The sequence below is a fragment of the Phoca vitulina genome, unplaced genomic scaffold, assembly GCF_004348235.1.
Source record: "Phoca vitulina isolate PV1807 unplaced genomic scaffold, GSC_HSeal_1.0 scaffold1, whole genome shotgun sequence".
In the NCBI taxonomy this organism is placed as follows: Eukaryota; Metazoa; Chordata; class Mammalia; order Carnivora; family Phocidae; genus Phoca; species Phoca vitulina.
In genome coordinates, this window is record NW_022589704.1 from 98,907,885 (window position 1) to 98,921,463 (window position 13,579).

General features: G+C 46.4%; 1 protein-coding gene across 1 annotated transcript in view; it reads right to left on the bottom strand.

The window, feature by feature from the left end:
• The window catches only part of CCDC93 (coiled-coil domain containing 93), an 88,803-nt gene that overhangs the window by 47,416 nt on the left and 27,808 nt on the right, over positions 1–13,579 (bottom strand). Inside the window, exons 7-11 of the mRNA XM_032411886.1 lie at positions 12,628–12,728; positions 4,895–4,931; positions 1,764–1,856; positions 1,427–1,477; positions 486–572 (exon numbers count right to left, since the gene is read on the bottom strand). Coding sequence (XP_032267777.1) covers positions 486–572; positions 1,427–1,477; positions 1,764–1,856; positions 4,895–4,931; positions 12,628–12,728 — 369 coding nt within the window. The remainder of the gene's footprint in view (positions 1–485; positions 573–1,426; positions 1,478–1,763; positions 1,857–4,894; positions 4,932–12,627; positions 12,729–13,579) is intronic.

A 13,579-nucleotide genomic window follows, 5' to 3' on the forward strand; every position in this document is an offset into this window, starting at 1 on the left:
CCCATTCTTAGCATAGAAAAAAATCTAACACTGAAATATGACTTTCAGGCTTTAGTTCATTCTATACCCTTTTAATAAAGTGGAACAAAAAATTTTGCCTTGGGCTTGGCTGAGTTATGGGGTTTGTCTCCTAAGTGGCAAAGCTTATTCTTCGACCCAATCACCAAACTGAGCCCGAGTTATAAGAAGCCTGGTACAGAAGGAAAAATGTCTGTGCTATACCTCAGGAATCGATTTATCAGATGCGATCATTGCTCTGAGAGACAGGTTTTCTCTTTATATGTATAGAAAAATAGGCACTGCAGAAGAAAATTAACTGAGTTAAGGGGCAAATGCTGACGGCTTTGCATGGCATGCATGTTTCTGACAAATGTTGCTGCTGAATTACAACTTGACTCCATCGATGATGCAAAAGGGTGTAGGGACACAGAACAAATCCTGGGGGCATGACCTGAGGCAAAGACTCCAGCCGGGCCCCCACGTACCTTCTCTGCATACTCGGACACAATCTGCTTGATCTCAGCAGAGCAGAGTCCCACGATTTGGCCCACTGAGCTGGCGGTGAGGCGGCTCTGCAATCACAGGGAGAGGGGGTTCTAGGTCATGCTTGTCTTTCACAGAACTGCAAAATCTGAACGCTCTGAGTCATAGAGCAAAAACAGATAATATTCCCAGGGGGAAGAATACTCTGGCTTTTGTTTAGGTATCCATCAACAAGGAATGGGGAAACAAGCCTTGGGACAAATGTTAAGCCATCTCTCTATCTTCTAAGTCATTCGGTTGATTGTGCCAGATTCTCCCTGGTCCCTGGGTGCCCCTCGGAAATCGTTCTTTACCCCAAATACCCCATCTCAGGGTCTCTTCCTCAGCATCACTGACAGAGCCTGTAGGGAACATGGAGGGCTGACGACTCAGGGGAAAAAGAAGTACAAATGGGAGAGGAACAGGAATCTCAGAACTCTCCAAATATCTTTTAACTACCACAGGCCTTTCCTGCCCTAAAAAGGAGAGATCCTTTCAAAGCCCTTGGTGAAACCTTTTGGACAGGCCTTGAGCTCTGGAAGACCAACGATAAATGTGGTATTCTATTTTCTACCCAGATGGCGTGGGAAGGAAACAGAAGATGAGGGCTCTTCTGGCATGGGTGGTTATGGAGAGGCAGGGCTGAACCATGGCTCCTCTACAGACAGTAGAGGGACCCTCCTAAGGGTCCTTCCAGACCCCCAGAGGTTCCCAAGGATGGCAACGCTATGCACTGGTAGAAAGCTTCCTAAAAGAAAGACCCTAAGGAAAGAGGAAGCATTGAGTGCTGAAAAGACAGGGCTCTGATGAAGGGGGTCCCTCTGGGAGGAGGCCCCCCAGGGCAGCGCAGGGCGGTTCCACGTCCCCACCTCCACACCGCGCCCCCCACGCAGTACCCCCTCACCTCCTCATTTGCCATGGCAGTCATCTTGGTCATCAAGGACTGAATACGTTGCTGGAAGAGGAATGGGGAAAAGTAGCAGTGAGTGGACCCCAGTGCCTAAGGCTTCCGCGACCGGTCTACACAGACCTTTGCGGTACAATCCAAGGGTTGTTTACTTGCTCTCTCATAGTGAGGCTCATGGGGGAAGGGGTGAGAAAAGGAAACTGGAAAGAGTGTGAGAGGCCAGCTAACAGCAGTGTGGGAGGCAGCTAGCCATTTTGCAAAGCTGGGGATAAAGGGGCAATTTCTGCCCAGATGACTGAAACAGAAACCCCAGGGACCTATGTGGGCCACACACCTCTTCAGCAGCTTGAAGCTCATCTTCCTCATGGGCATCAGCTTTTTCCGCAGCCGAGAGCCCTGCAGGAAGTGCCGTCTTCTTGTCCTCGGCCTGGAAAGGAAGATGCAAAAATAGCTGGGCCCTGGAGACGAAGACTCAGTAGAGAAAGGACAACAATGCAAAGGGGCACAGATCTGTGAAAGACAACACGCAGATCTGGAAAGGTGAACCGGTCCCTGACAAAGAGTGGGGAATCCAGAGACCTGAGCTTCCAGTCCAACCACAGACCGAGCAGGTCGAGCTCCGGGCCTTGGCCCATGCCTCGCTCCATTGCTGCACTGCTTGCTGATTCAATTCCTATCAGGTCGCACACATTTGCCAGATTTATCCTTTGACTGGGGTTCCCCTTTGCTTTAACGCCTTCAAAAGCAAATCACTGCCTAAAGGAGTGTTTTACTCAAACGGCCAGTTGAGACCCATCAGTGGGACATGAAAGTCCTTTAGCAGGTATGACCAGCATCTACATAAATTAAGCAAAAATAAGAGAACAGGACACACCAGAGTGCTTTGCATGTAGTAAAGGGGTAAGTACTGCTGTGTGAAACTTTTATTTTGGAGGGGTGTGTGTGTGTGTGTGTATGTGTGTGTACTGAATCATGATGAAAAATAGAATTCTTAAAGCCGAGAGTGGTCAACAAAGTTTAAAAACCACTGGCCTGAAGGATAAACATCGAACTGCTTCACCTGGTGATCAAGTTTTTTGCTCTGGACCCAGCCTCAGGCTCTAAATGTATCCAACACCACACTCAAGACACCTGGATTAAACACTGTTTCTTAAACCTGCACTGCAAGTCTAGAGTGCTTGGTGTTAACTCCATCTCTGCACCCACCAGCTGGGTGACCACCGGCTTGCCTTCTCTGGATATCAGGGTCTTCTTGGGTTGAAAAAGAGAACTGGTGGTCTCAGACACCCCCCTTAGACCATCCCAATGCTAGAAGGCCTTTCTATAACCTGCCTGTAACTGACCCCAGGGAACACTGTGAGCTCCTAATTGCCAGGTATACAGGTATCCCCTGCTTTCGAAAGCTCGTGTTAGGCCACTTTGCTTTCACAAAAGACCTACATTGGTACCTATTGTTGCTGACCAAAAGAAATCTGAAAAGGATTTTTGTTTTTACAATAAAAGGTGAAAGTGAAAACAGTTTTCAGTGTTTGTTTAGCCGTGAGCCGTTAAGAGGGAGTGTGTAACCTGGGCGGTGAGGGTGCGCTGCCAAGCTCCTCCCCTGGGAACGACACTCAGCATCTCAGCATCAAGCTGCCAGAGCTTAGAGCTGTATCTGAGCATCTGTGCTTTATCTCAATTTATTCTGTGTGTCTGTTAGTAAGGCGTGTATCAGAAAAGCCTAAGAGGTTATTTTTTGGGTCTAGGAATGCTCAAAAATTTTTTCATATAAATTAATGGCAATTGCTTCTTTGCTTTATACCATTTGGGCTTATAAAAGGTTTTATAGGTACACTCTACTTTGCAATAGTGGAGGAAACCCATATCTGTATTTGTAGACAAGCCCGAGGTGAATACTATTTAATGGGCATCACATGACTTTTCCAATCATAATTAATACACCCAATACCCACACACACAGACATTCTTTTCAGACTAAATTACATACCAAACTGAATGTACACATCAAATTCTTATTATGTATCAGATGCCACTTGACATATACTCAAATCCAGAAAACACTTTGCTTTGGAGGAAATGACTGTTTAGTTCAGAATAAAAACACCACTGTGGAAAAAGTAAATGACGAGAAGACCAAGAAAGAAGCTATCCTAATCGATGATAAATAAATAAACGCCACTGATAAAATAGCTAGTGCTTATTAAATATCTCCTGTATGATGAGTCAGTCTTCCCACCAATGCTGCGAGCTAAGGCACGGCGAGTCGGTACACCGTCCGAAGTCATGCAGGGGAGGGATCTGAAACCAGCCAGCCTGGCTTCAGCACACACGCTCCCAGTCACCATCCGTGCCCTCCGCTGACTGAGACAGCAACCACCACGTAACGTGGTGAGAGGCTGGGAGCCAGGGCAGGCTTCCTGGAGGGACTGAAGGATAGGGGTTCTGGACAGAGGGGGGCGGGGGGTGGCCGGAGAACAGAGCAGAGGGAGGAAGTGTCCAATGCAAGAAACTCTGGGCGTCTGCTGGGGAATGAGGAAAAAAAGGGTACCCATAGATCTCGGACTCTAGGACTCTGCTTTTTAAGAGGCCACTGACAACTTTAGTTAGCACTTCATTATTTAAAAGGCAGTGGTGAAGAGCACAGGCTTTGATGTCACACAGACCTGCCTGGGTTCAGATTCTTATTACGGCACTTTAAGGGCTTACGTGATCTTGGACAAATCCCGGAGCCTCTTTGAGCCTCACAGCTTTCTGACCTCGGCTTTTCTGAAAAAAGGTAGTGTCTTCTTCATAGAGTTGTTCAGAGAAGTAAGTGAAAAAAAAAAAATACATGCAGAGCCCTGAACAAAGGGCCTGAGACACAGTAAGGGTTTGGCACTGTAAGATTTACATGACTGCCCTGCAGCCGACAATTAAGGGTCATCAATAAATACATAAATTAAGGGAGATTTCTGAGACTGCTCTGTGAAGTTAGAAACGCCACCTTGACTTACCTGAGTTTTCCACACTAGGTTGTCTTAGGGCAGGCCTGCAATACATGGCTGTGTTCTATGTCACTGGCAGCACCTGCTCACACCTGTCTAGGGTCTCCCTCATCAAGGGGGCAGTGCTCAGGGCCCTGAAGCAGACTTCATCTTCACACCTCTGGAGTTAGGAGAGCCCACCTGGTTGGCCCTGGGGCCATGATTCCCATCACCCTTCACTTCCAGGCCTTCCATGAGGCTGCTGCTCTCTACCCTGCAAAGGTAGCATGCCGCAGCTACGAAAGGGGAGATGCAGGGGCCCAGGGTAGCTGCCACATCCCCGCTGCCCCGGGTTGCCCAGGGACCGGAGCCCGGTGCGCCACAGTGCCGCCATCCCCCCGACTCTTGCTAGACAGGCGGCCTGTCAGGGTCAGACAGAGGCAAAGGGGAGGGGCGCTTCCATCTCTCCAATGTTCTCTCCCGCTATCCTTGCTTTTCTTACCTTCTCTGTTTTGCTCTGGCGGCTAAATCCGTATCTCCTGCAGGCCACAAAAAAGGGGAGTTCAATTACTATTCAAAAGTCACACAAATTTGGCCAATGCATTTTGCTTGGATTTTTATATGAAAAGCACCAAAGAAAATTTAGACCATATGGTAACTGGAGAAAAGGTCTTAAGTGCCTGAACCACAGACATATTCCACTGTTTTTGAATAAAGGGCCAGCCATTCTATTTGCCACACGAATACTATAAATGGGAACTCTCAGAGGGCGCAGAGTGCAATATTCTCTTTAAGTGCAACCATTACTCTTTGAATCAGGAGCTGTATTTCAGGCCCAAAGTTTAAGCTAAAAGCCTTAAAACTTTCTGTATAAACAAATGTGAGTGTATTTGCTCGGGCTAAGGATGCTCTCTAATGATTATGTTCAGAACCTGGAGTCTGGCCCATTTTCCATTCTCAGACGTAGCCCAAGCATGATGCCAACAATGTTATGTGTTCACTTCAGGCAACCTTAAATTCAAAGAAACTCACAAATGCACTTTAGTTTAAATTAGTTTATTTTTAGGTTCTTTTTTTTTAAAGCAAGTGTAACAATGCAAAAACCATTCGACCTAAAACAAAAAGCATGATGCAAAACACCACACCTCACTTACCTTCAAGTAGTTTCTAAAGAGATAAAGGTACATGCGGCCATTTAAGAAAAGCAAATGAAGGACCCCTGCTCTACCCTCGCTCACGCCATGCCTCACCCGCTGGGCTGGTGCGCTGGTCCCCAGCCTCACTGCACCCCCACTCTTCCTCACTCCCTCTCCAGCTTCCCGGTGGCCTCATCTGCACGCGTCAATGGAGGGCCTCTTCCCTCTGGGCACCTTCATTAGGGCTTCCCTTCCATGGCTCTGCCTAGCAACCTCCCAGCCTCACCTCCTCACCTGACAAGCTCCTGTGCATCCACGGTCTGACAGAGAGCTGTGCACACACCATGCCCTTCTACTTTCCATCCACGCCCACACCTCAGCTCTCAAGCCACCTCCTCTGCACGTGTTCCCCCCACCTCCCAGATGGCGATCACGTCCAACAGTCTGTGTGCCTGTCTGCATCCTTTTCCCAGACGGCATGGGAACTACTTTTTTTTACATTTTGTATTTCTAATGTATGTTGAACAAATAAACTCAACAGAAGTGGAAGAACATGCAGGAATCAAGAAGCCAAAGCATCACCTAGCCTTGCGGTAGGCTGTCATATAACTGGAGAGACCACAGAGTCCCACCCGGGCAGTGTGCCCATTCATTCAGCATAAATGTCCAGGTACAAAGTGCAGCCGACTGAAGGTAAATTCAGAGTGTCCATACACAGTTTCTAAAGGACCTTAGGACAGATCCTGCGCATTAGTTTCACAATGTCTACTGCATCTTCCTATACTGCAGAGGCTGGGAAACAAAAGACTATTTTCTTTTTCTTTTTTTTTTTTTAGTGGGGGGGAAGGGCAGAGGGAGAGGGAGAGAGAGAATCTCCAGCAGGCTCCACTCTGAGTGCGGAGCCCGAGGCAGGGCTCCATCTCAGGACCCTGGGATCATGACCTGAGCCAAAATCAAGAGTCGGACGCTTAACCGACTGAGCCACCCAGGCGCCCCAAAGACTCTATTTTCTCTACTCCCTTGCACCCAGGGCTTGGGATGCAACATAGGCCCCACCAATCAGGTGCACTTCCTGGCAATGTGAATGCGCAGTAGCCAGCTGAGCACACAGATGTGTTGTGCTGCTGTGGATCACAGAGATGACCTGGCTCTGGGGCCAGCAGCTGTGGTGGCAGCATCCTGATTTGGGCTGAGGTGGCATGGTTTTTTTGTCAGCAGCCGTGAGGCCGGCGTCCCCACCCCACAGGCCACCAGCTGGCTGCCCCACGGTGGAAGCAGAAGCAGCATCCTTGGGAGGCCCGGTTCCGATATGCTGCCTGGGAAGTGACCCCGGTTCAGCCTGGATCCCACCTCTCAAACCTTCCCAAGGATCCATAGAGTCAACCCCTGTTGCTGAAACTAGCTGGAGGAACCCTGGTTGGTCAGAACCCTGACCAGTAGAGGATCTTACCACAGTTCCCCACTCCTAGAAGTAACCTTGCACCTTGGGTGTTCCTTTGTTTTCCAGGTGTTTAGTCTGTGGAGACCCGTAGGGCAGACGACATACCCTCAGGCAGAGAGCCCTCATCTAAGGACCCAAAACTTTTTGGATTTTCCAAATAAAGCAGTAAACAACTAAATGTGAGTGACTCAGTTACTGCCCCTTCTATTCCTTTGTAAAGACACAGGTTGTGGGAAGACCCTTCTGACCATCCAAAGGCCTAGGTTAGGAACCAGTGCGCAGGTAAAATAATTACATCTAATCCTATAAATCTGTCTGTTGAGCTCCTGGAGGGAGTGCTTCACTCATTTTTTTTTTTTTATCGTTTTTTTAAACTGAGATATGATTTGTATCACATAAAATTTACCATTTGAAACTATATACTCCAGTGGTTTTTAGTGGATTCACTATTTGTTCAACCATCACCACTATCTAATTCCAGAACAGTTCCATCACTCCAGAAAGAAACGCCATACCTATCAGCAGTTAGTCCCAATTCCCCCTCTCCAGTCCCTGGCTACCACTCATTGGTTTTCTGTCATTTGATGGATTCGCCTATTCTGGACATAATCATATTTACAGAATCTTAGGTGGCCGTCTATAATTGGCTTCTTCACTTAGCATGTTTCAGACAGCTCCATTCGCTTTTGTACCCACAGCACCTAGGACAGCGCTTGGCACAATAGTAGGTACTCAATAAATGTATGCTGAATGAGTGGAGTCCATCTGATTTTTCTGAAGGCCTCCTTCACCATGTGACATGGTGAGAAGGCTTCCATGACAAAGAGCTGTCCTCGGTCGCCTATTAATGCCTGCCTCATTATGTTCACTGGTCAAGATGTCTCTGGGAGACTTCCATGTTGTTTGAGCTTCACCAGGAGAACATGGTATCCCTTTCTGGTCTATCATCCCTCACAAAGAACAAGGGGATGCTTCAACTTATTTCTATTACAAAGCATTTACTTCTAGCTTTCACAGGTATGCTGCTCTACCCTCCCACCTCCCTCTCCTCTTGCCCTGTCTGCCCTGCTCTTTCCTCACAAGTGCCAGCCTGATCAGTGCTGCCAGAAGCTTTAATCTGTTTCCACCTTTCCCCGTGTTAGCTCTGACCCACCAGCCCTGCTGATGTCCTACACTGTCAGCACTGACAGAACTCCAGCTTCTTACCCCCCCCTTTACTTCCTCATATCCTACACCTCACACTTGATCTTTAACATCAAGGATGTACATCTTCTAGAACAGCACAGTCTGAAAAAAAAAATGCTAACAAGAGCCAAATAGATAACTTTAAATTAGTAGGTTTACATATTCAAGTTATTTCAAACTTAAACTTTTCCAATAACTAAATCAAGCATGAGTCTTTAATTTAAATGTAACTTAATTAAAATTAAAATTCTGTTCTTGAGTCACACTGGTCATACTTCAAGTGCTCAAGAGCCACATATTGCTAATACTACCGTACTGGTAATTCTAGAAAATAAACTAACCTTCAAAAACAACTGCCACAGGGCAAATTAAGTCAGATATCAAACTATCTGGAATCCTGAACACAACAGGGGCATAAAAAAGCCCTAAATACTAAGGACTGTGGACTCCGTTCTTCGTTCATTCCACAAGCATTTACTGATTTACTAAATACCTTCTATAAGCATGTCACAGGCCTTGCCATCGCAGAGGATACAAACAGGTTGGGAGAGTCATGTCATATTTCATTTACTAAGTACAGAATGACTTCAAAGCAACTAAAATTAGGCCTCAAATAGTGTGGAATAGGCTAATGCCAGTATTCTAGTGGTTATGCTTCAAAATTCCACCTCCAAGTTGTTAGAGAAAGCCACAGGCCCAAGGCACAGTCACTTGCCCCTTGACAGCAAACCAAGACTCAGTTGCAGTGTCAACCCCTCCAGGAGTGGAATTTCAAGCTAATCAATCTGGAATTTTCTGGTCGGCACCAAAGAGGTAATCTGTCACAAGGGCCCTCTCCATCCTCCAAAGGAAGATGAGGTAATCACCTAATAAGACCCCATCTCTTCCCCCTAAAGGAAGGTGACCTTGCCTGAAACAATCCTTTGTTTTCTTTTGTTAATAACTTCTTACCCTACCCTCCTTCCTATAAAAACCTCCCATTTTGTATAGCTCCTGGGAGCTCATCTTTACTTGCTACATGGAAGGCTGCTGGATTCATGAATCACTTAATAAAGCCAATTAGATCGTCAAATGTACTCGGTTGAATTATGGTTTTTAACCAAGTCAAATATACCGCATATAAAATGCATTTCTCCACAGCAGCAATTTTATAGCATGGTTAGGTGTTTTAATTTAGCTCCTCAAAGCTGACTGGACCCGTAACAAAACTGAAATACGATAGACTTGCAATTTTGTTTAAGTCTAAAATCAAAACCATGAGTCTTGTTTTTCCAATACCATAACACTTAAACCAATCTATCCAAACATGGCCAGGCACACACAGACCTTAAGGCCTTCAGCATGGCTGACGGGGCTCAAAGTCCAACTTCATTTCAGCAAGTAAGTCAAAAAAGGTGGAAGATGCTGGAATGCTGACCTCAAAGCCAGATGCACTGTGGGCCTAGGCTAATGAGTAACCTTCAACCCCAAAGAGTCTCAGACCTTCTTACTCCAAGAGTCAAAATACTTGCCCTCTTATCAAGAGGTGAGATAGACAGAAAACCAGAGCCACTGACAAGAGATGGGGGATGTGGATTCCTAGGTGGGGATGAGTAATTAGGGGTGCCATGATGTTCACACTGACGGGAGAGACAGGACGGGGGAGGGTGAGTCCCAGGGCCAGTGGAGGCCCAGCCTTGCTTGACTGGGGAAGGGAAGGAGGAAGAGTGGGTGACACTTCTCGCAGGGCGGGGGAGGGCTAGTGCTAGGGGTACAGAGCACAGGGACAAGGAGAACTAAAAGGAGAGGCGCATTTGAATCTACAGGTCATATTTAAGGGCATTTGAGAACTGAAAACTGTTGCTGCTGCTGCTGATGACAGAGCCTAGCAGTCGACGTTTACTGTTTTCTGCACAGGACAAACTACTTAGAGTTCTTCACGTGTGTATTGGTATGTAATCCTCATTTAATGGGCAAGACCATTTGTCTAGGGGACAGTACTGACCGAACACTGAGGAGAAAGTCTGATGGCCAGAAAGGAGCGGAGGGCCTTCCCAAGGAGAGGGAATGAAACGAACACTTGCTGGGGCTTTAAGTTTTGTCCAATTTGCTCCATCAGTTTTAATAACCACTCTCCTCTTGTTCTGTGTCAGACCAAACAACAAAGACTGGGCCTGTGTTTCTAAAACCAGAAGCCAAACTTCCCCTGGAGACTCAAACAATACCTGGAGCTAATGATAAAAGCATGCTATGAGGGTCCAACGAACCTGAGTTCAAGTTCCAGTGTGAGGCTCTTAATAATTCTTAAGAGTAGTTAATAGTTGACTTTGGGCAAGTTACTTTTTAAATTTTCTAACGCTGTCTTTACCATTCTCAAAAAAGGGAGTTGAGCTAATTAAACTATCAGAATGTCCTAAGTACCCACTTCCCCACTTCTCACAAACTCAGCCTCTCCTCATCAGGAAAGCTAAAAAGAGAGTAAAATAACTTCTCTCCTAAAAAAACAAAATCCTTCATCAAACACCTACCCTAAGCTTGGAACTCAGCAGAAATCAGCCTGACCCCACCAACAGGAACCAAGATGGACGTTGACACACTCTGCTCTTTCTTGCACTCCAAATTTGAGAGGAGTCACGAAGAAAACCTGTGCATTGCTCCCTTCCCTAAAGAAAGCCCCACCAGGCTCTGGACTCCAACTGCACCAACCACTCGTGAGGACGGGCAGGGGCGTCCTGAAGTTACCCAGCCATCACATGACAATAATGACTACCCTCTATGACACACGCAAAAGAGCCAGTTTAAAACTGAGAATTTCAAAACAAAATAGGGAAATATTGTCAGCCTGGTCTCGGTAAGGTGGACAATTCACCGAATCTCTGACTCCTCTTCACCCCCAGGAGCGTCTGAGTATCCATGACAATGGGCAAAAAATGGAGCTATGAACAATACAAACTAAGAAAACCACAACATTCCCCTGAGTATTCTTTGGCCCTGGAACATGGGACACCCGGGGAGGTTGTCTCTCCAGCTGTGGCTCACCTGGAGCCGTGCGGCCTCACCTGCCCACCTACAGCTGGGGCTTGGCTGAAAAACCCCATCGCAGTGCCCAGGGCATACAGCTCAGAAGGGCCCCACACCTGGCTTTTGTTGCTGTCTTGAAATTCTTTTTTTTTTTTTTTAATTTTTATTTATTGGTCAGAGAGAGACACAATGAGAGAGGGAACACAAGCAAGGGGAGTGGGAGAGGGAGAAGCAGGCTCCCTGCCAAGCAGGAGCCCAACGTGGGGCTTGATTCCAGGACCCTGGGATCATGACCTGTGCCAAAGGCAGATGCTTAATGACTGCCACAGATGCCCCTTGAAATTCTTAATAATTAGTCATTACTAGTAATTCTTATTTTATCTTGGGCCCCACAAATTATGTAGATGGTCTGGTGGTGCCTGACTCCGAAGTGGAGTTCAATTCACAGCCGCGACTGGGGAGCTGTGGAGCAGCCATCGGACCCGGCTGAGGGCCAGCACTAACACCTTCCTCTGAATGAAACAGACTAGCTTTCATTCTTAGGAAGGACGGACCTGACACCACACAAGCCCCTCAACAAGAAAAAGAAGAAAAAAAAAAAAAAAGGTGGCAACTTTTTTGGGAAATTTTTTCCATTTGAAAGATGAGGTATTGAAGCCAATGAAGCCTAACTTCCTTCCAGTTGTGTCTGGTGCCTCAGAGGGGGTAAGCCTTCACATGCTCGCTCGGGGAGGCGAGCTGTTAGTCCCAGCCGCCCAAGGAGGGCTGGGTTATGAGGCAGAGCAGCATACAGCAACCACTCCCAGATTAAAGAAAGGAAGCACAAGGAGCCATACTCACATCCAGGAATCAGTTATCCTATGTAGAAAACGCAGGACATAAATGAAGGTTAATACCCAAGGTCAACCAAGAAATTCAATGAGGACAGCACTTCTTTGTGTGCTTGTTAAGTAAAAAATGAGGATAAAAGATAAATGGCTTTTTAAAAAATTAGGAAGGTTATTAAGAGGTGATAAAATATTTCTAAATTCTTCATCTTCCTGCTCAGGACAATCCCTCACGGGAAACCAAAACTATTACTCTAACACTTAGAACTACCGTAATTGTTTTCAATTCTGTAATTTTCCCTGAAGATTTTAACGAATGGCAGGGGCATGAAGGGCAGACCACTCCTGGCCTCTGCAAATACCCCCAAACACCTCAACTCCCCAGGAGGGCAGAACCAGGGCGCACAGTTACACACATATTTCCGGAGGGGAACTGCAAAGATCAGGCCTCCACCATCATCAGGGAAGCTACCCAGAGAGAAAAGTCCCTGGTGATGGAAATCTCGGGCCAAAAACAATAAACTGTCAGGTTAAAAAAAAAAAAAAAAAAACCCAACCAAATTAATCTCAATGAAGCAATCCAAATCAGTTTTTCTTCTCAAGGGTTTTATAAAATAGACACCTCAGGCTGGATCCCCTTCATTACCTGCCATATTCCAAAAGCGTGGCATGGACTCGAGATTCTTCATCAAGCAGCTCTTCTGCTCCCTGTTGGCGTTTGTATTTCCGACGGGGCTTGTAAACATCCTAAGAAGTGGATGAGACAGACGACTTACTGAGTGTGAGAACACTCTCCTTCTGAACTGCCTGCTGGGTGCATCCAGCCAGTCAGGGAAGCAAGTCTTTCCCCATCATGGTGAGTGTGCCCGCCTCCCGCAGGAGAACAGTGGGCACTCAGGGCGGCCGCCTTCAAGGAGTCTGCTCCTTTGACATTCATATAGGTAGCAATATTTCCACTCAAGATATTGCTTGTCAACTTTAACTTGGTGTTTCTTTTTTTTTTTTTTTTTTTAAGATTTATTCACTTATTTTTAGAGAGAGGGAGAGAGCGAGCGAGCGTGGGGGGAGGGGCAAAGGGAGGGGGTGAGAGAGAATCCCTAAGCAGACTCCCCGCTGAGCATGGAGCCCGACGCGGGTCTCAATCCCATGACCCTGAGATCACAACCTGAGCAGAAACCAAGAGTCGGACGCTCAACTGACTGAGCCACCAAGGCACCCCCTTGGTGTTTCTTTTGTCCTATGGCATTTTAATATTTTATGTGGTCAAACTTATCAATCATTTTATATCTTACTTCTTATTACCAGGGATTGTAAAAAAAAAAAAAAAAGTTCTCGTATGTTACTTGTATAGGTTATACTTAGCTTTTTAATCTATTCAGAAGCTTTTTTCCTGAATGGAAAATTAAGAATCCCAACATCATCAATTTAATAGTCCAGCCTTCCCCAGATCTGAAATGGCATACATATATAACATGTACCAATGTTACCCTCTTCAATTCCTCTTGCTTTATGAACCTTTATCCTGTCTCCACTATTCTTTTTCAAATTTCCTGGCTATTGTTAAACATTCTCTCTTTCAAATGAATTCTAGCATCAAC